General features: G+C 40.9%; 2 protein-coding genes and 1 pseudogene across 2 annotated transcripts; 1 reads left to right on the top strand and 2 right to left on the bottom strand.

The window, feature by feature from the left end:
• The first annotated feature begins 3,276 nt into the window (after positions 1 to 3,276).
• On the top strand, positions 3,277 to 4,893 carry LOC112881038 (annotated as a pseudogene).
• Positions 4,894 to 5,281: 388 nt separating this feature from the next.
• Positions 5,282 to 8,403, bottom strand: LOC112881037 (histone acetyltransferase type B catalytic subunit-like). The gene is made up of 9 exons (XM_025945748.1): positions 8,382 to 8,403; positions 8,089 to 8,198; positions 7,889 to 7,957; positions 7,424 to 7,462; positions 7,260 to 7,333; positions 7,106 to 7,172; positions 6,686 to 6,764; positions 6,457 to 6,614; positions 5,282 to 6,208 (listed from the first exon to the last, which is right to left on the bottom strand). The coding sequence occupies exons 1-9, from the start codon at positions 8,401 to 8,403 to the stop codon at positions 5,525 to 5,527; spliced, it is 1,302 nt and encodes a 433-aa protein (XP_025801533.1). The 3' UTR covers positions 5,282 to 5,524.
• Positions 8,404 to 9,509: 1,106 nt separating this feature from the next.
• Positions 9,510 to 20,502, bottom strand: LOC112882217 (probable LRR receptor-like serine/threonine-protein kinase At1g51810). Its single transcript, XM_025947214.1, has 13 exons — positions 20,398 to 20,502; positions 19,719 to 20,253; positions 16,921 to 17,396; positions 14,391 to 14,529; positions 14,201 to 14,272; positions 12,519 to 12,590; positions 12,379 to 12,447; positions 12,081 to 12,232; positions 11,732 to 11,985; positions 11,439 to 11,565; positions 10,557 to 10,625; positions 10,275 to 10,464; positions 9,510 to 10,054 (listed from the first exon to the last, which is right to left on the bottom strand). The coding sequence occupies exons 1-13, from the start codon at positions 20,474 to 20,476 to the stop codon at positions 9,655 to 9,657; spliced, it is 2,634 nt and encodes an 877-aa protein (XP_025802999.1). The 5' UTR covers positions 20,477 to 20,502; the 3' UTR covers positions 9,510 to 9,654.
• Between the last annotated feature and the right edge of the window lie 916 nt (positions 20,503 to 21,418).

Raw genomic sequence — 21,418 nt, 5'->3', positions numbered from 1 at the left:
CGTAAGAAAAGATGACCGGGGAAGTCATTGTGGGTAAGTTTATAAAGGTTAAATAGGGAGAAAAGTGAATCGGCGTTGTGACAGTTCCCGAGGAGATTGGTTCAGGGCGGTCATATCGGTTGGAAGTCGAAAAGGCATATACGGATCGGAAGCCGAAGGGTCGAGATGGTTTTAAAATAAATGATTTCGGAATTACCATTGCCGAAACCAGGGGGGCATGTGTTATCGCCATATTCTGGACGGGCCAAAAGTGGGCCAAGGAGCAAAACGGGCCTAGGGAAAGGTGATGGTAGGATTACAGATCGGGTCCCGTACGGGTGTTTGGGGCCAGTAAGGCCGTGTAAACTCAGGCTTAGGCAGTTAGGATTCGTGTCGTGTTTGGTTAGGGTTAGTTAAGGAGAACAAGTCTACGGACTATAAATATGTACCATGAATAAACAAGAAAAGGATTCATTCATCAACAACTCACGGCGCATCGCCTCCCCTGTTCCAGGGTTCTTCATCGGGTAAGTGCCATGTTGCCTCCTGATCACGCTTCGCGTGATCGGGGGCGCATTGCTCTTGCTTGTTGCTTTATGTGTTGCTCGTTCTGAAGCCTTGTAGATGGCGAGTAGCATTAGTTATCATAGCGCGCATAGAGTAATGTTATTCTTATGTCATGATCTTGCACTGTTCGTTGTTCTTGCGTGCTTCGCGATCATTGCACTCGTTCATGGATGCAATAATCGCGTCTTGCTTTGTTTTTGTTGATAGATCCAATCTGTTACGGCTAGTTCCTACTTCTTAGGGATTTAGCTCGATATGTGCATGATTAGGCCTTGCAAACGAGTTGAAAGTTCCGGCAGTACGTTAGTATCGGATCTTAGTCCGCATAGAGGGTTTCTTAAGGAATCGGCTCTTTAGCTGTTCTTAGGGTCTCTGTTTGGGTATTTGTTCTGATGCTTTGCGTATTCGTTAGGCTCAATCACGTGTAGGACGTTCCGATTGTGTAGTGAGGGCTTAGCTGTCGTAGATTGGATTAGATTAATATCTTTAAAGCAAGTTTTATCCCAATATCATATACATATGTTGTCTGACCCAAAGATCCGACCCAGTAATGATGCAATCGGCTCCTTATGGCCGATACCGGGGAGGAGTGATGAGCCGATCACGGCTCGGACTGATTTTTACAAGTGTCTGTGCTTACAGGAATTTCACAAATCACACCTTCCTGATCAGGTACAGGATCAGGTGGCACGCCTAGCAACTCCAAGCCAGGGTGTGCGCCAGATTGCTGGGCCGTTGACCGAGGGACCGGAGCCCACCAGCCGTCCCGGAAGCCTCCCGGCTCCTCGTGTTGCCTGTCGCTGCTCGCCGGTGGGTTTCGATCGACAACAGTTACATGGAAATCCTATCCAGATACGAGGTCAGGAGTCCTATCTAAATAATACTCTGGTAGTTTCCTTCTGTCGCGACTAGTTCTACTCGTGTCTGAGTAGTTACAACAGGTATAAGGTATGGGATACGCACAATCCCATATTATAGAAAGTCAATGCCAAGTGCGCAGTCCCGTAGATCCGGGTTGATCCATGAAATGCATGAAAGAGAAAGATCAGGAGAAACAAGCAGTAACCCCATATCACTATCGCCTTCGCCCTTACTTGTAAGAAACATGTATCCAAACCAAAGCTTGATTGAACTCAGAAGCAGCAAAGAGTTAATACCAGGACACGGTTAACAAATATATGCAGGAAAAGGTGCCCTTGAGGAAAGTAGCAGCAGAAAAGGTCACTCGAGTTTAGCATTTATTCAGGTCATCATTTCGACTCCCGACTTGCTAGAGATCCTCTGCAACTCTAATTTGCTAATGGGAGCTTTACAACTCAACCACAATAGTGCAAAATGTTTTGCAGTTTCCAAACGTTCAAGAAAAGTCACCAAGGTGGGAACTGGGATCAAATGTGTACAGAGAATAAATTGGTTGCGGTACCATAAATAAAAAAACTCAATGATGTAGGAACTAATAAAGTAATCTGTGATATATTCGTACTTATTAAAGTAGTTCATATAGCCAAGCATGATGTAATTATCCTGCTCTGCAAACCAAAAAGGAAGAATGCAAAATAGTTCTTGTGGTTGCACTATTTTTCTAGGTGGTTCTTCATGATTTAAATTAATTATTTAATCATCATTTATCACAGTGGTTCCAAAATATATAAATCATGTATCAAGTATTATTTTTATAAACCATCAAAACCATAGTTTAGCAACTAAGCAAACTACCTAACATGATTTAAATAACCTGACTTTTAAGGATAAGGATATCAAATATGGATAAAGTAGGACCCATCAAATTAATGCATGCAAGCGTAAATGAATATAAATAAAAATTATTAGGATGAAATATGATCGAGGAATATACTTGCCTTTAGTCGAGATAAAAGCTGCTTAGAGTCTTCGGCTCTTATTCTTGCATCTCTTAACCTTCAAAGCTCTCAAACTACGTTCCTTTCTACTCACGACATCGGGTATAAACATACAAGAAACAAGCAAACAAGCACAACTAACAACTGGGCACCAAATAGAAGAAAATCATTACAAGAACACACTAAAGAAGAGGGCTCGAAGCTACAGTCACAAGAGCACAAGAGATGCTGAAAACGGAGCTACTGTTGGAGAGAAACAAAAGAAACAGTTATCGGAAAACTTTTATATTATAATAGAAAAGAAAACTATAAACTAAGATTATTTTAATTAAGAAAAACATATTTAAACTGGTATTATTCATATCAACATTAATTGCAAAACCGTAGTATAACACTAATTTGCTTTTAGTTAGAAAGCTAGGTTCAAATAGGCATTAATCAAATTAATTTTAAATTTAATTATGAAACACGGACTACGGCGCTACTAAGCTATAGAATACGCTAAAACAAGACTAATGCAACATGAACCAATCCAAACGGAGCTAAAACGTGCAATCTATGAGGTAAACAGGGAGGGACATAAACGCGAAAGAACGTACATTCCAGGGACTAAATTGCGAAAGCTCGAGATCAGCTCCAATGGAGACCTGCGGGCACTGTAGCTCAAATTCCCGTCGATTCGTCGCGCGAGAGGTTTTGGGAAGTGGGGGAATTGAAAGAGAACAATGAGGGGAATCCGTTTTATACCTTACTTTTAGCGGAGATGCATCGGGATGGCCGGAACCTGATCGGGAAGGAAGAGGCGGCGTCGGGACCTCCTGGCAGCGGCTATGCTGTCGCAGGGCGTGGTCAAAGCACGGCTGTAAGCGCGATGGCGCTCTGCTTCGTCAATATCTTAAGGCCACGGTGCTGCACAACGCGAGGCGAGCAGGGGACGCACGGCCTTGCTGGCGTGGCACCCTGGTGTGCAGGCGGGCTATGGCGGCGGCTCCTGAGCGGCGAGGCCGCAGGCGGCGGCAGGATAGGGCGCGTGGCCGCAGGGCTTCACCAGGAGGCGGCGGCGCTGCAGGGTCCGTGCGCGAGAATAACAGGCGCACGAGAGCAGCGGCGACGCAGACGGGATGGCGAAGGGGGCAGGGGCGCGCCCCTGGAACGCACGCAAGGCAAGAGCCTGGCGGCGGCGGGGCTGCTTGCGTCCCTGTAGGGGACGGGGGCTGCAGACTGGGTCGGGCTCGGCTGGGCTGGGCCGACTCGGTACTTTTATCGTTTTCTTTTGGATATGCATTTTTAATTCAAAATAAATCTATAGAAGTCTAGATGATATATTTTGAATTCAAAAAATATTCAGAAGCATTCAAAAAATTTCGAGATAAAAAACCTTAAAGAGATGAAGTTGGACACAGCGAACCCAGATAAAATACTTGGAATGTTTTATAAAAGCTTCCAAAAGTTGGATTAGCTCCAAAAACATTGAACCGGGGAACACGTGTACGAGTGGCGCTTCAAGCTGCTCAAGGTATGCTGCCATAAAAAAGATAAGAATATATTTCTCTAAAGCAAACGCTTATTGTGCTGTTCATTCTCATTTTTATTTTTTTGGTATTTTACTTGTTTGATATACGTACAGGCCTAGATTATTTGCACAGAAGTTGCAACCTGCCGATGGTTCACCGGGATGTAAAGACCAGCAACATTCTCCTGGGTCGAAATCTGCAAGCTAAAATAGCAGATTTTGGACTCAGTAAAACGTTTCTTAGTGATGGTCAGACCCACATATCAGCCTCTGCAGCTGGCACAGCTGGTTACATTGACCCTGAGTATGTCTCTCTCTGTCAATATTGTTGTGGTGCTTGTTTATCGTATCGCTGATGCTATTTGAATCACACGTAAATCGTGAATAGGTTAATTTGCCAAGTGGCAAGTAACAAAACAAACGAAAAGAAAAATTGAGACCCACTATTTGCAAGCAATTCTCCTATTGATGCAACCTTGGGTTCTAATAGGATGAGGCCAGCATGTCCGATGCTCTCCTTTTCTTTTAATGTGCTTTGCCTGCTGTTTTTTAGGTACTACCATACCGGAAGGCTCACGGAGAGCAGCGATGTTTACAGCTTTGGAGTTGTTCTTCTTGAGGTAGCCACTGGCGAGCTTCCAATACTGTAAGGAGTGGAACCTAGAAGATAGCCACTGGTGACACCAGCTCGATTACAGATGCACGGCTCGGAGGTGCCTACGACATCAGTTCCATGTGGAAGGTGGTTGAGACCACCCTGACGTGCACAGCAGATGCTGCTGCTCAAAGGCCAACGATGGAGACTCTTGTGGTACAGCTGAAGGAGTGCCTGGCGTTAGAGGAAGCTCGCCACAAAGACAGTAGCGCCAGGGCAAGCCCACGGAGTGATGTAGCAGATTTGGTGCCAGCGTCTGGTCCATTGGTAAGATGAACTTGCGCGGTTGTGCCTGCACCTGGGTTTAGATTGTTGGTGGCCAGATCTCTGTTATATATAGTAATTCTATAATGAGACTTCAGTAAATTGTTTTTCATATGAAGCTGGTGTGGTGAATCATGTGTGTACAAGTGCCGTGGTGATGAAATGGTTTGAAGCTTTCAAGGTTTTATGAGCATGTTCAATTATATATATATGCATGTTTATGTTGAGACTAACCAGAGAGGTGAGGGACTTGAGCTGAGGATGGCGGAGAAGCATTCATTTGGTGTTGGATCCTGACCCTGCAACAACTGACACTAGGTACCAGCTGTCAAACGGGAACCTGTACTGCATATCCACAAATAGATAATGGATCACAATCACCCTGAAACTGGATCTCAGGCGCCATGGGGTGTACTGTAAGAAACATTCCAAGATATAGCACGGTTGCCAATCAAGTCAAATGTAACATTCTCATCAAAGATTCCAGAATTGGAATACATAATAATCCGATGGGAAGTTCTTCTACTCTGGACCTATTTTTGTGTTGGTTCTACAACTTATGAAGACAGTGTAACAACCAACATTTCCCTGTCTACCCTGAAGAGCCGGTCTATATAAAAGATCTCACCAAGAAAGCTTCCATAGCGTTCCCATGTTAGCATGATATAAAGCAAGTATCACCCGGGTTCACCGAGCCAACAGCTCTGCCAGCTTATCCTTCCCACGCGAGGCAACATTCTTCGCAACCCCAACAATCTCCTCCATTTGGTTGTCCACGAGCTCATTGAGCTGCTCCTCCTGGGTCTTGAGATCTTCTGGCTGCTGCTCAACTGTCTGGTCGTCCGCATCCTCACAATCTTGTGTCCAGAACACAGCAAAGGACTCCTCTTCGTTCACACTGCTTGGCATCTGCACCAGACGCTTCCCGTTGGTTCCAGTGGCGCCACCAAGGATTTCACCCTTGGTGCGGTCGTATATGCAGGCCCTGAAGTTGTCCATGCTCTTACGGTCCTCAGAATCAAGGCTTAGACAGACCAGAATTTCCCAGCACCGCAGGAACTGTTTCCTGTTGATCTTCAGCTTCTGCCGGACAGTTTCGGTCAGGTCAGCTGGCGGAACCATCCTCAAGCTGCAAGTCCTTTTTGACAGGTTGGTCTCCTTCAGAGACGAGACCATAGCACTGAGCGCTGGCTTGATTGGATCAAATGTGAGAAGACGGAGGCAGTCGATAGATGAACGCACATACTGCAGGTAGTCTGAAGGGTCTTCTATTGTTACATCATATATGTTCTCTGATAGTGCAATAGAATTGATTGCCTCAAGAAGACGAAGGCCATGCCCTTCACCCTGATGAGGTGGCAATACCAGTATCTGAAAATAAACAAAATCAAATCAGGAAAAACACCCAACCAGACTGAAAACTTGCTTTACTTTTCAAAACATTTGGTTATGCAACTTTATCAAAGTCAGTTTAACATCTAAAACAGACTGACAGCCCTTGGAACCTAGCAATACCATGGAATAACTTCAAAGAGATTTGACTAGATCATGGAGAATAACTTCATACACATATAAATGAAACAAATAGAAAGTACAGCTGTAAGGAGTAGAGGACCAACCTGGCTGATTCGCAATCGAGTGCTCTCAGGGTAATGATAAAAATTATGGACAGCTGCAAAACCTAGTAGCTGAAATTTTGGAACAGACTCTTGTGTTGTCTTCTTTACTACCAGAAGCATTTCCCATCCATGTTCTCCAATATCTATAGGAGTGGAACCTAGAGTGCAATGATATCAGAAAAGAAGTTCCAAATAAAGCAGACTACTATATTTCAAAGCCTTCGGTTACCTTCAACCAGAAGCAGAACAAGCGGCACCAGACGAGAATAAAGGAATGCAGCAGCACCTTGGAGTTCAACTCGAACAATCTGGGAATCAAATATAAATCAATCTCAAGATTTTTGGGACCTGAATAGAGATGACACCTTGAACAGCAGGCTGAACATGAACTTACAGAGAAATAACAGACTCGAGCTACAGAGCAAACTCTAAATTTTTGAATTCACAAAAGTGAATACACTTCAGCAAAATGATCATGCTTTACATTGACGGACAAAAAATAGTGTCATAAATTGATCAGTCATAACACTTCAAAGAACAAACTTTACTTTAACCTATATCAATTAGATATGTCGATCTGAGATCAAATTTACACAAGTGTTACAAGTTACAAATCAAAAACATAAAAACAGAGGAACAAACAGATTACCTCAACTGTTGGATCTGATTCAGTGGTGCCTTCATGCTTTATGGCATTACCATTTGTCACCACATCTCTACAATAAGAACAATTAATATGTTTTGCTTCTAAGCAATTCAAATTATTACCGATGCAGCATTCTACGGTTAGGAAATAAGAGTACCTGATATATTCGCATTCCTTTGAAAAGGTTTGCAGAAATTCCTCTTTTTCTACCAAGTTTTCTCCAAAAATGCTCTGTCACAGAATGAATGAAGCTTAAGAAATATAAAACATTATGTGTGGAGGTTTCTTTGTTTAAACAATGACATTGTGAATGAAACAGACCTGAAGAACAGGCTTTAGATCTGTTATTCCTTTCCCTCCCTGGAAAATATCAGTAAAATGTTTTGTCAATGTCTTGAGGAAATCAGAAAGGACTAAAGTTATGTTTACTAACAAATACATGCCAAATGAAATTTTCAAATTATGGATTACATTGCTCACTCAACAACGGTAGTCAATGCATTCAAATGCCAAAGAAAAACAGCAAAGATGAGGAATGTTGGTTGAAGGTTTGAGTTGGTTTGCTGTGAGGTGTCATTGAGATGATTAATCCAAGCAATGGACAAGTAAAAACAAGCTCAAAGGTACTCGACAAGATTATAACCAAATTCTAAAGCAATACCAAATTACAGCTGGCAACCATATGCAGTAACTACACATGCTAAACTTACAGAAAATCATCTGTGCACGTAAAGAATTCGAGATTCAGCACAGATTGTGTGCTACAATCAAATACACAATACTCGCATCAGATGTTTCCTCAAATGAAATATCAGCATATCCATGGAATGATATTGCACTTATCCACACATTTATCTGCAAAAAAGTACCATATCCAATACAGTCATGGTCAGATAACTAGCATGTCAAACTTATAGAAAGAATTAGTGGAAGAAAAAAGGCCTGGAGAATCTGCTAACTCAATAACAGTAAAATACTTTGCTTACCTTAAGATTTTTGTAACCATATATCTTTCCATCTTCACCAAAAAAATGGTTTAGGTCAAATGGTTGAATAGAAGTGCAGTCCTCAGAGCCCACCTCATCAGGGTTCCTTGCTGTAATAAAACCAATAGTACAAAAAAAATTAAGAGTTGCAGAAACCAAATTAATAGGATTATGATTCCATTGAATTCATTCAGTTCCAGGCCATACATATAACTGTCTAATTTACTGCAGTCAGTCGAATAAACCAATGAAAAACTTGTGATTTATTATTAGTTTTGAAGTTTGTTCTTTACTTTGATATGCAATAAGAGTCATAGTGGGATAAAGAGATAGGTTGCTAAAAATTGCAAGTTGCATAAAAGGGATGAAATAGCTGCTAGAAATTGTAATTTACAGAGGATTGATGGGAGTAATTACACACCCAGAAACACTTTCATACACTCATTTGCCTCGACTCCAGCATCTGCACAGCAAAAGGAAATAGAAAGTGACTTTAACCATTTAGCTTGCATATACATTGTACAATATAGATAGGGGTGCCTAAGAGGACAGAAACACACAAGAGAAATTGGCATGTAACATCCACATGGAACCAACCGCACATGTAACTTGCATCTTGCAGAGCAAATCTTTCTAGGACTGGTACAACCACAAACAATGTGACGGATGTTTGTGTTTGTAAAAAGTGGAGTAAGTCTGCAATCTGAAGTAACAATAGGGCATACAATTTCATAAGGTGAAATTTAACCCGTGAGACTGTCCGAGACTCGTGAGGTCAGCGCATCAGAGTTTAACCAAGGTAAGAATAACTAGATCGGCCCTACTCGAATGGCAAGCAACCAATTCATTTCCACACAATGTGCATTCTCAGTCACAAAACAGTGCCAAGCCTAACAATTTAGCAACTTCCTCACAGCCCTTCTGACTAACACAGAGCAGCTCCCCGTGTTTCCACGCTGTAGGCACCAAATCAAGCAAGGCCATCTGAATCCCAGCAAACAAACAAAATTCCGAGTAGCAGACACACTTGAATCGGAAGGTAACCGAAACTATAGAGCAGCCGAGCCCCAAGCGTAGTGGAACATGATCCCCTCCAACTTTTGTATTGAATATTCATGGTTTGAAATGAACAACGCTATTTCATTCTCAAACCTTATTGATTGGTTTCGTTTTCCTTTTAAGCAAACGGCAGGAGCTCTACCGGTCATTCGAGGTACAAAACTATATACCAAATTTGGGCCCTTGGCCAGTCGCCTAACACAATACGAAAGCACACCACACCAGATGCAAGATACGAAAGATTACACGGTGCAAGTAAAAAATCCACGGCAACCAAAACTAACGGAGAGATCAGTGAAGGTACTATTTTATTTGGGACAACCATGGTTTCGAAATTATGGTTTCCTTCGCATATTGGCATGTCAATCTTATTACCTGTCTACTCACCAATAACTAGGGATTGAAAACGAATGCACAGACAGACTCTAATGTGCCTTATTAACAATCCACATCAAGCTCACAGCACAGAAACCCCGATGTAGACTACAAAATGGACTAAACCAAACCTCATCTCAACGATGGACCAAGCGAGGGCATCAAAGCCGCGTCATCACGCTGCACCTTTCGCGCCGGGACCCTGCAGTCGTTCACCCGAGCATCCTCCAGCGCCATGCTGTCCTTGAGCTGGGCCACGACATCGGCCATCGTGGGCCTCGCGGTGCCGTCGTCCGCCGCACACGCCATGGCAATGTCGACAACCTTCCACATGGAGCTCCCGTCGTAGGCGCCTCTAAGCCGTGAGTCGGCGATCGAGCCGATGTCGCCAGCGGCCATCCTCTGTTTCACGCGCTGGACGATGTGATCAAGGCCAGGCAGCAGCGGGGGCTCACCGGTGGCTGCCTCAAGTAAGATGATTCCGAAGCTGTAAATGTCGCTGCTCTCAGTAAGCCTTCCAGTGAGGTAGTACCTGAGAAAACCGAAGCCAAGAACTTCAGAGATGAATAGAGCACCAAACAAGCCTTATCACGTAATCACCTTAAATCTAGAGGCTGTGTGAAAAGGAAAACATGTTCCATACAACAATGAAAATTTTGCTAGTTTTACTGCATATTCGAAATTTCGAAAATAAGCTACAACGAAAAAGGCATGAAAATGTAATAGTGTACCACAGGGACAGATCGACGTACTCTGGGTCCATGTAACCAGGAGTGCCAGCTGCAGTGACTGATATGTGAGTCTGAGTATCGCTAAGATATGATCTGCTCAGTCCCATATCAGCTATTTTAGCTTGCAGATTCCGACCCAAGAGAATGTTGCTGCTCTTCACATCCCGGTGAATGATTGGTGGACTGCATCCTTTGTGCAAATAATCCAGGCCTATACATATAACAGGAATGCCTCGAGTTGAAAATATGAAAGAACGTATGACAGATTTGCTCACAAAATATCTAGTTGGCTGCACACCATACCTTGTGCAGCTTCAAGCACAATTCGTACACGCGTTCCCCAGTTCAGGATTTCAACAGCAGCATGTTTACCTTCATTGTAATAGAAGAACAGAACTGTGTTAACAACCTTCACATGTCAAGTTCAGCAAATTTGTGGAAATACGAAACTCATCCAGGTTTCTTGTTCTGATTCCCACTTCTCTATGCTAGAAATAAGACCAACCCTTTGATAAGATAAATATACGCATTGGCAGAAGTCATACAGCAAAAGGAAACAGGGTGTCATCCCTTTTCGAGTTAGATGTGATACATCATGCTGACAGAGTCAAGTAATTCCTTTTCGAGAACATGGATTGCACGTGTCATTCCCCATACCTATGTAAACAACTCTATATAGCTGGATGCGCAAGGGGCATTCTGGCTCACTTAGGCACAAAATTTGTGTCCATGCTGTCCAACTGAGAGTTGAACGAAGATATGTAGATACCCCAAAAGGATTTTTCTTTTTTCATATATTGGTCGAAATAACTAAAAAATTATTCGAGATGGTTCATAGTTCAAAACATGCATAGATATTTTAGATGCAATTTTAAAACAGTCTCATAGTTGTCATTTTCCTAATTAGTACTCCCTCTATTTGGAAATAAATGAAGCTTTAAAAATATGTGGCTAGATTTCCTCAACTTTGACCATGAACATACACAAAACTATATACGTTAGTCACATGAAAGTAGTACAATTGGACTTGTTATTAGAAACACTGTAAAATTACGGTTTAGACGTTTTAGTAACATATTGCTTTGAAAACTAACACTCAGAGCTTCTTATTGGAGACCGTATCTTGTCCAAAGCATAATATATTCTTGAATAGTATGAGTACTTGAATAAGATAGGAAGATAAACCTCTCAGATGATCGTAAAGATTGCCTTGAGACATGTACTCATAAACAAGGGCTAAATGATTTTTCTCCCAGCAGTAACCCACCAAAGAAACTATATTCCTGTGATGCACCTTTGTCAAGCTCTGAACCTGTGTCACAACATTACAAACATAGAGAATATATATTAATAACTGCCACATAAGTTCCTTGAGTGTTGTGTGACTCATGCCGTTTATTCACATGTGTGCCAATTGCCATGCAAAATTATATTGCTGGTGAGTCTAGAATATTCCATGGTGGCTGAAATATTGATACCTCAGCTAAAAATTCATCTAGCCCATGTGATGATGACTCAGAGCGCATCTTGGCAGCAACCATGGTACCATCTTCTAAACGACCATAATAGACAAGTCCAAAACCTCCTTGTCCTATGAGCCGTTCAAAATTATGGGTAATATTCTCCAGATCCTTATACGTGAACCTCCTACTCTCAGAATCTTGTAGGTGATCCCCTTGAGCTTTCATACTTATTGGAGCACTCTCCAGTTGCAGTTTTCCTGTGCGATTTTCTACAGAAAGTGGTTGCGCAAGTATGAGATGTATAACAGAAATACTAAGTAAACAGCAAATATACATGCAAGGACTAGAGCAACAGGATACACACCATTAGACTTTCTTTTTGCTCTCCAGATGAAACATGCAAGAAAAAGTGCAGCCACAACAAGCACAGGGACAACAACTGAAGTAATTAAGACAGCTGCAGTTTTTCTTGATGAACTTGTCCTTTTGTCACATGCACTTGTATCAGAATCATATCTGAAATACACAAAGACAAAAGGACAGATTTTAGTCTGGGGGAGTAGATTGTCTTTGCCGGGTTACATGTCTAAAGATCACAGAAACAGATACTATCCGAAATTCACAATTATAGTAAGGGGAAAAGGAAAGAAGAAAACCATAACCTGAAAATAAGTGATCCATTGTAATTTGTGCAAAGGGAATCGCCACTCAGATTGTTGCCAGACACATTTCTGTAGAAAGTGAAAATAATTTGGTAACGTCCCTGCTATGTTATAAACTGTATACAAATACATCCACTTACAGAACTCGTAGGGAGGGCAAACTTGATAAGGAATCAGGTATTGGCCCGCTTAAGTTGTTATAAGATAGATCCCTGAAATATTTACACCACTATAGTGAGCAAGCCCAGAAAATATAGGCATTTATTTCAGACCCTACACTGATGAGTTATGATAAAAATCTGGGTTCTATTTATATAGAGTTGCAGCATTACATGTTCCCAACTATTTAGCTAGTCATAGGCGATAAAAAGGGCATACAGAGAAGTTCTGAAGCATAATCATGACAAGTATGAATGTATGATTGTTCATCACCATCAGTGAATTTTCTCATTTTAATATGAAACTCAAATATGTTGTAGGGATACTGTCAAAATCATAGAGGAATATATGTTAAAGATTGGAGAATTCGGTAACTTACAGATTGGAAGAAAAATTAAACATGTGGGTATGCCAAATATGGCCATCATGAAAGAGACGTTCTCCTATAATAGTCTCATCTATTTATGACAAACTATATACAGTGCAACATAATGGTGCATGCACCTCAACGTGATGTTTGTTAGAGTATGTTTAGCCTAGCTTTAGCTTCAACATATTGTGACTTCCAAGGTTTAAGTTATAACCAAACAGACAGCTGATTTGATCTTCTTATATAGTTCCTATCTCTTTGGCTTGAAAGCGAAATCTTACTGAGGGTGGCTTATCGCATTACTGCAATAACTTTACAAAGGCCTAAAGAATGGACTCACAGAAACAAATTCCTAGACTGATTCAGCATACTAACATGATTAGCCCAGAACATGTAAATCTTAGGAAGTACTTGTACACAATAAGCTTACGCAATTCATAGCATAACCCTAGTCCTGGCTCTCCAGGAGTTTAATGACAACAATTGTTCCAAAGTTTCCTGAATTTCTAAACAAAAAGAAAACTCAGTGGAAAGAGAAGGAAATCTGCACTTAGCAAGGACTTGGAAGGACAGGCTCCTCTCTATCCTCCCTCATCATACTGGATCATACAACAGTGTCTCCTCGAGTACCACCTTTCCATGTATTTTATACAACGATTCTTTTTTTTAGGAAAATGGAGCATTAACTCTCCTAGCTTCCTGTTCATTTACGTGCCCGTAGCATAAAACAACAGTGTAGTGTTAACAAGGATCAAGAAAGTACACTAGGTTCTCTAAACATTGAGCCATCTGCTTAAGAGAATTCTAAAATGCAATATATATTTTCAATAGGTCTTTAGGCTGTTAATACCAATTGTTAGAAATCACTCCATCTCTCTTGAGTGTATATCACAAACATACTAGCTTTTTGCTCTGGTGGACACACACAAGTGAAAAACAACTCAAGTAGTTTTTGGTCAATGCGGCAAAACACTAGCCCCTCATCGTTTCTCATTTATTTATTTAGCTGATATAGGGCTATACAGCTCTCCATGATATGCTCCTAGTTAATGCAGTCGATGCCTCCTATGATTTGCTCATATTCTCCTAAACTATAAACTGAAATCTAGCTAGCACTAATAGCAATGAACCTAGACAATAGCCGAACCTGGACACAATTCTCTGGTAACAAGATTAATGCTAACATGTTCGATCATTCTTGGATGCACAACGGGATTCTCATTCATGGCAAATTTAGATTTCTGACAGAAACTGTAGAGGGCCGAGGGCATGAGCAGGTCATGTAGCACTTACAAATTCTCGAGCGCCGTAAGCTTTGAAAAATTTGTAGATAAGACACCACGCAAGTTGCTCTTTGAGAGGTCTCTGCATTGCAATTTGCAATCCAACATTGAGATCAGACGCACCAATAATAAACTGGACTACTAGTACTTGTAAGACTAAAAATACAAGGAAACGAAAGGATATGCTTTTGGATACTCACAATGATGTTATCCTCGTAGTCTTACCACTTGTATTGCTGCATTCCACACCGTCCCAAGCATAAATGGTTGGGAAACATGGATCACCCGTCCAGTTTTTCTTCACGCCATACTCGAATTTGATAGCCATGATGGCGTCAACTTGTGAAGAAAAAATAAGTCAGAATGGATGTGTGAGAACTGAGTGGCAAACATTCAGGTTCATGGTTTCAAGGCAGGTGCATGTGCAAGAGGAGCAAAATATTTTTCGAAGCATAATGCTTGGCAAAAATAACATTTCAACCTCACTTGTGTTTTTTAAACTGGGAGAGAAATCCAAAATAAGACGACAAGGGGTGAAACCCATATCGGTAAGATAACCTTCAGCGCCATTTGATCGAGCGCTGTGAGCGCAGGCAGGTCAGGTAGATGCCGTAGACGGCGGCAAGAAAGCCCCCCCCCCCCCCCCAAGCTTCCTCCACGGCCGTAGCCTGCACCTGACTGTCTCGGGCTCTTCGGCGTCGCCAAAAAAACGATCTATCACTATATGGGATGGCCCGGCCAGTAACCTCCTCGTCAGTCTATTGCTATTTGCATATATTGGAGCCGTCTAATAGATGATTTCATGTAATAACATGTCACCTTACGACGACTAAACATACCACCTATTGTTCACCTCTACAATAGGTTTTCACTTTTATTATCTCGTAGTACTACCATATTCTTTAATTTGTGGAATGAAAAAAATATTATGAGTAATATGACAATAACAACTTGTACAATGAGTAAGTGGTCTCATAGTTTCTTAATTTTAACCCATGAGGCGGTTATCTCGTGAAGCAACCATCTCGTTCTCTCTCCTCACCCTCTTTCCTCCACATCATAGCAACGAGACAACCTATGAAACCACTGACATAGTAATATACTTACCCTAACTGCAATACTTTTCATCCTTTCCAACAATACCCACCTTCCAATACCCCTAGACATCGTTATCTTCATAACCAGATATCCTTTCCATCCTTTCCAACAATAATTCTAGCGACAGCCGTACGATGAGAGCATTGCTGACGGCACAGTGGGAGAGCGGCGGCACCCAGGTGGAGGAACAACGGAAGTAGTGAGAAAAAAAATGATTTTCGTAGAAATATTTTTCAATCTTCAATTTTTATGGGTCCACACTCCCTCAACCCTAACAAGTGGGTCCAATATGCTGAGTACAATGTATCTAATCTGGATGAAAAATATTTTAAATTTTACTCTTTATTTATAGTATAGATAGATAGATATTGCTATTGTCTTGTTTGTTGTTAACGTAGAACTTTCAACACCAACAGTGAATTGAACAAATTTTTCAAAGGAACCACCATACCTGCTGGATTGAATTTAATTGTTTTCACAAGATTTTGGTGTTTACTTGAATGCAAGATCATGCTAGATAAATTTACATAAAAATGACCAAAGTACTGGTTTAGTTGAACTCATGTGGTTTGGCCGATCCCAATCTTACCTCGTGCCAAGAAAAATTAGTTGGAATCACAAGAAGCGTAGGATATAGATCGGCTGAATCCAAAGGTTCGGATGAAACTCACTTGGATCGATGAGTCCATCAAAATAAGCAATTGATAAAATAATCAATTCATTATGCAACTAGCCTAAGAAAACAATCCAATGCATCCAAATCACTGTATGGTGCGTCAGATGACTAAGAGAGCGGGTTCGGCCGAATTCGCACTAGCACCTGTGAACCCTAGGATCACTTTGGACAATGAGCTACCAACTCCACGAGGACATCCACGCCGTGCCCGTGGCAAGACGGTGGAATAGAGGATCAGTCGAACTGGACCCATAGCCAACCATCTCGCCCTTCACGACCTCCTATTCTTAACCGGTATAATCAAGCTATCAATCAAAATTCAGGGCTCATTTAAAGATATACAAGAGAAGAAGAGCTCCTAGGCGAAGCCCTAGCAACACTACACTTACAAAAATAGAAGAGTGGTAGGTTGAGAGTGACGGAGGGTGCCAGAGCTACCGGCCCCTCTTCCACTTAGTACTTCGACGGATGCAGCTTAATTTCGAGTAATATCCTGATCTTGTCTGATAACACTAGTCTTTTTGATTAATTGAGTTTCAGCTCTTCCTGCTTGCATTGTCTATAGGTTCCTCGTTCACTATTAAGTAGGCTAGGCTTATTTTTTGTGGGTGCTTTTCTCTGACGGCGAGTAAAGTAATGATTAATAGTGTGGATGCCGTATCTAGAAAGTTGTGAAGTGTGGTACCCAAGTACCCAACATCAAAATAGTTTATGCTCGATGAAATATGCCCAATACATTATACTTATCATGTTTATGTGAAAATAGTTATAGTGTTGTAAAGTTTAACTTGCTATTCTTTTCCAAGAGAATGTTAACACGCACCAGAGACATAAAATTAAACTAAAGTTGGTTGTCTCCATCACATAGAAAAAACATGATACTGATAAACAGATAGTCAATCCAATTCCGAAAACAGAAAGAGAATGAGGAGTAAGAGAAGAAGTGAAGAACTCACAGTCATCAGGAAATGTCGTCGGAGTGTCAAAGGCAAGCAGACTGTATATCTCAATCGCATTTAACATCGGGGGCAGCTCGGAGACAGCAGAAGCGACAAGAGTGATGTTATAGTTGCCGTCGCTGGCCCTGTACCATCCGGAGCTACACACGGTAGAAGATGCCAGATACTGCGGTCTGTAAGGCTTGTCGCACGGCCCCAGCCGATTGCCGTTGAAGTAGATGTCGAACTCCCGGAGCTGGGCACTCTGGAAGTCAGCGAAGTGAAGTAACACCATGAACGAGTCCGCGGGCCTGTTCTCCTGCCACTTGTAACTGAGTGCTGTGTTGTTGCCGGTGGCTGTAGCAGCTGTCTGGAGAACGGCCACGGGCTCGACGAAGCTCGGATCCGGCTGCATGTTCTGTGCGGTGGAGAGGTTCCTCCATTGAGGGTTGACAGTCATCCACCAGTAACGATCGTACGGATCGTCAGGAAACCTTCATAAAATCAGTTAAAAGGTTATTAGCCACTGCAGTCCGCCATGGAGTTACCATATATAAAGGGGAGGGACATGGATAATGCACGATGTTATAAATGACTCAAGTCAACACAATGTCTCATCCAAGACATGTAAACGGACAATAATTAAGAGTGCTCAAGAGATATTAAGTGTGCTCATCATGTCAATATATAAAAGGTCTCATTCAAAGCTTTGGATATTAAGCTTGCACCAGCAGTCCATTTCTACCCAAGCTTTGGATATCAACACAAGATCTCATTCAAACCCTAAACTCTATACGATTATGTAGCACACTAGTATATTCATATATAGGGTAAGAACTAGAAGATCCTAGAGGATTGAGTAGAGTTGTGTACGAGCAATAATCATTTACGCTTTTAGAGTTGTGCTTAAAAGAATTTCTTATCGGCTTTGCAAATTTCTTATTCTCTTATCACGATTGCATCAAACGCTATGATCTACGATTTTTTGCGAGGTTCATCCATGTTGTTCTTGATACAATATAATGCAAGCTCACGTTATACTCATAATTATCCTTTTTATTTAAATTTCAGGGTTGATGCGCATAATTAGGGGTATCAAATTTTAACACACTATATCTACATGATTAGCCCTCTAATTTTTTGTGTTTAATTAATATTATACGAGCTTATGCTTTCTTAGGTGAAAGTTTCACTACGTTTTGGTATATATGGAATAATTTTCTGAAAGCAATAAATATTGAACATTCTCGATGCTTTCATTAATATATATAAGGCATATTTTATTTTATACAGTTTTAAAAGTTCTAATATGTCATTCCTTTTTAGATGGAGTCCAAGCTACTTTTCATGGAGGATGCTAGCGTCCGCCTAGTTGAAGTGGACACGAGCTCCGCCCACCGCCCAGCTACGTACGATTCAGTAGGTGTCATATTAGCTGCAAAAGCCGACCTGCTAGCTGCCCAGCGCGCGCATCAGCTATTATGGCCCAAAAACTGTTCTAGCGTGCACTGCAGTTCATTTCTAAATCTGGTTTGTTATGCTGCTACTGCTGCCATTTTTAATCTCATTAATATCCAAGCTTCACCCATATAATATAGGGAAAAGTCGGGTTACAGCTCTGAACTATCTCAAAAGTTCGATTTTCAACATTCAACTACAAAATCACATAATAGAGACCATCCAACTGTCAAAACTAGGTAAATTTAGCCTTTTGAGTGGTTTCAAAGGTGGTTTTTTATTTTGTAAAAATTAAAAATATTTAATTTAAATTAAAAATTCATAACTAATTTATTTTAAAATTAAAAAATATATGGAATGGGTATCAAAAGTTTATTAAAATTGTAACCTATCTATTGGCACTCTACTTGTCAGTTATTCGGATCCAATTTTATCATATTCATAGTATTTGGTTGTTTATAATTATGCCTACTATATTTGAATAAATAAGATTCAAATAGAGTAATAATAGATAGGTTATATTTTTAGAAAAAATTTGGTACTAATTTCATATTTTTCTAATTTAAAATAAATTAGTTTGATTTTTTAAATCTAATTAGAATTTTTAATTTTTTAAAATACAAAATCATCTTTGGAAACCACACAAAAGGGGCCAACTTGTTCGATTTCGATAGTTGGATGTCTTTATTATCCGGTTTTGCAATTGAAGGTTGAAAATCGGACTTTTGCAATAGTTGGACGGTGTAAACCGGACTTTTCCCCGGTTGTACAGTCTTATTTATTTTGTTTATCTATTAGTTATTTTGTTTCACAATCTTCTTTAAAATTCTTATAGTAGTCATGACTTATTCCACCCAATTATTTGTTTCTCCTCTACTTTAGGTTTTCTAACATATTTCAATACATTCTCATAATATGTTCAAATTATTACACGTTTATAATTATTTCAAGAGTTATATGATTTATATCATATGTATATTTTTGTGTGTCAGAGTTTTCATGATTTATTCTAAGTGTATATTTTTTCACGATTCATATGATCTACCCCATGTGCATATATGTTTGTTTCATGAGTTTTCTAATTTGTTCTATATATATTTTATTTAAAGGGTATGTAACATGATCTGTTCCATGTGTGTATTGTTTGTTCTATGAATTTTATAATTTATTCTGTATGCATATTTTTTGTTCTACGAGTTTTTATGAATTGTACTCCGTAACCTACACGAATTAAAAAAAACCCTGCCACTGAACTCGCCAGCTGTTGTCAAACTGAATTTATTTTTCCGTGTTTCTTTCAATCGCGAACTCTATACGTACTAGGATGTGCGAAAGGGAAAGTATATATACATACATACCTTGTAAATTTACCACCCATGTTTCTCCGTCTAAACCTGGACATGGTCTGGTTGGCCATGAGCGCCGGATACAAGGCGTCCCCGAGGCGCCTCAGCTCCAGGATGGACAGGAACGGCGCGCCATGGCCGGTGTTGAGCAAGCACACCGGCGCCCAGCCGGCCCAAGCGACGAAGAGCACCTCGTACGCCAGGTCGTCCCTGACGAGCACCGTGTCCCAGTAGTTGGCCCCCAGGTGCACGTCGAACTCCATGGCCGAGCTGTCGTTCGTGCCGTCGTGGTTGGCGTACGATGCCGCCAGCCGGGCCAAGTACTTGGCGCCGGCCACCGTGGGCAGCGCGTAGCAGTTGCGCACGCCGGACGGGAAGCTCCTGACCGTCTGGTAACGCCGCACCAACTGGCTCTCGTACTCGGGGGCCACCTTGAGATTCTCGCCGGCGTCGGCGTATGCGCCGTCGGAGACGTAGACGATGCCGTTGTCGGTGTCCTTGTAGCCGCTGTACTCGTCGTCCAGGCCGCAGTCGATGCTGAGGAACCCTGTATTCTCGTACACACATTCAAAGCGAAATGAAACGGCGGACCCGAAAAAAAAAAGCGAAATGAAACGGACAAGGAACAAGAAGCAACAAGCACATAAGATCATTTGTAAAAGCTAGCAAAGATTATTGTAGATTATTTAACCTGGCTGGCCGGCGACATGATGAACCGCTTGGGCACTAAGCACCAATAGTACTGCAGCAAGTAAAACTAGGAACGCCATCGATCGAGATCGAGAAGTCTGAAAATTGTGACCTTTTGATTGCTTGGGCAATATGGAAAGCGAGGAATATATAATAAAATGCTGGTACGGTCAAGAAGAAGTCTCCTAACACAGCCAACCGAGGTAGTGTTCATGGGCCTTATCTTTTCTACAAGACTGCTGGAGTGCATGCTGCCCGAGGAGCGCCATAACAAGCGTGTGGACTGGAGTGTGAACCGCGTGATGACATGGCTTCATGAATTTCGATGAAATGATGTACTCCCTCTGTACAGAAATAAAGGGCATATGTTTTAATATTTTATTTCGTAAGAGACAAGATTTTGGCTAACAATTACTCATTCCATACGTTATTTGTGTGGTATAAATACAAAGTAAATCATAAGTTAGTGCTTTTGGATAGCGAATGCAATCACACTAATTTTTGTATCCAAGATTTACGTAGGTCATAGGCTTGTACCAGCAAAACAGAGTAAAATATACCGTCGGATCTTAAACCTGGCTCCAAGTATCATCCAGATCTCCAAACTTTTAAAATGCACATTCAGATTCTTAAATTCACTAATCGTATCACGTGAGGTCCAAATCATAGTTGTTTAAACTAAATCGAAAGTTATATAATTTGTTCAAATACAAATTATACACAAAACATATACAAGAAAAAAATCATAACAAATTTACTTGTACAAATATGTTCAAATACAAAAGCTCTTAAAAATTTTGTACGAATATTAAACTCATATGACAGAAATTGTAAATAATTAGAAAATAGAAAAATAAATTTGGAGGAAACATTGAGAAAAATGTTAGGACAACATTTTGAAACAAAATTTTGGAGAAAATTTTGAAAATATAAGAGTTGAGCATAAAAATTCAAAAATAAAATTTAGACCCATATGTAAGTTTCACGTCACTATAAATACTTCTGCTTTATAATTTAAAAAT

Source organism: Panicum hallii, chromosome 2, assembly GCF_002211085.1.
Source record: "Panicum hallii strain FIL2 chromosome 2, PHallii_v3.1, whole genome shotgun sequence".
Classification (NCBI taxonomy): domain Eukaryota; kingdom Viridiplantae; phylum Streptophyta; class Magnoliopsida; order Poales; family Poaceae; genus Panicum; species Panicum hallii.
The sequence above is the reverse complement of the archived record's forward strand: the minus strand, read 5'-3'. Positions and strand labels throughout refer to the sequence as shown.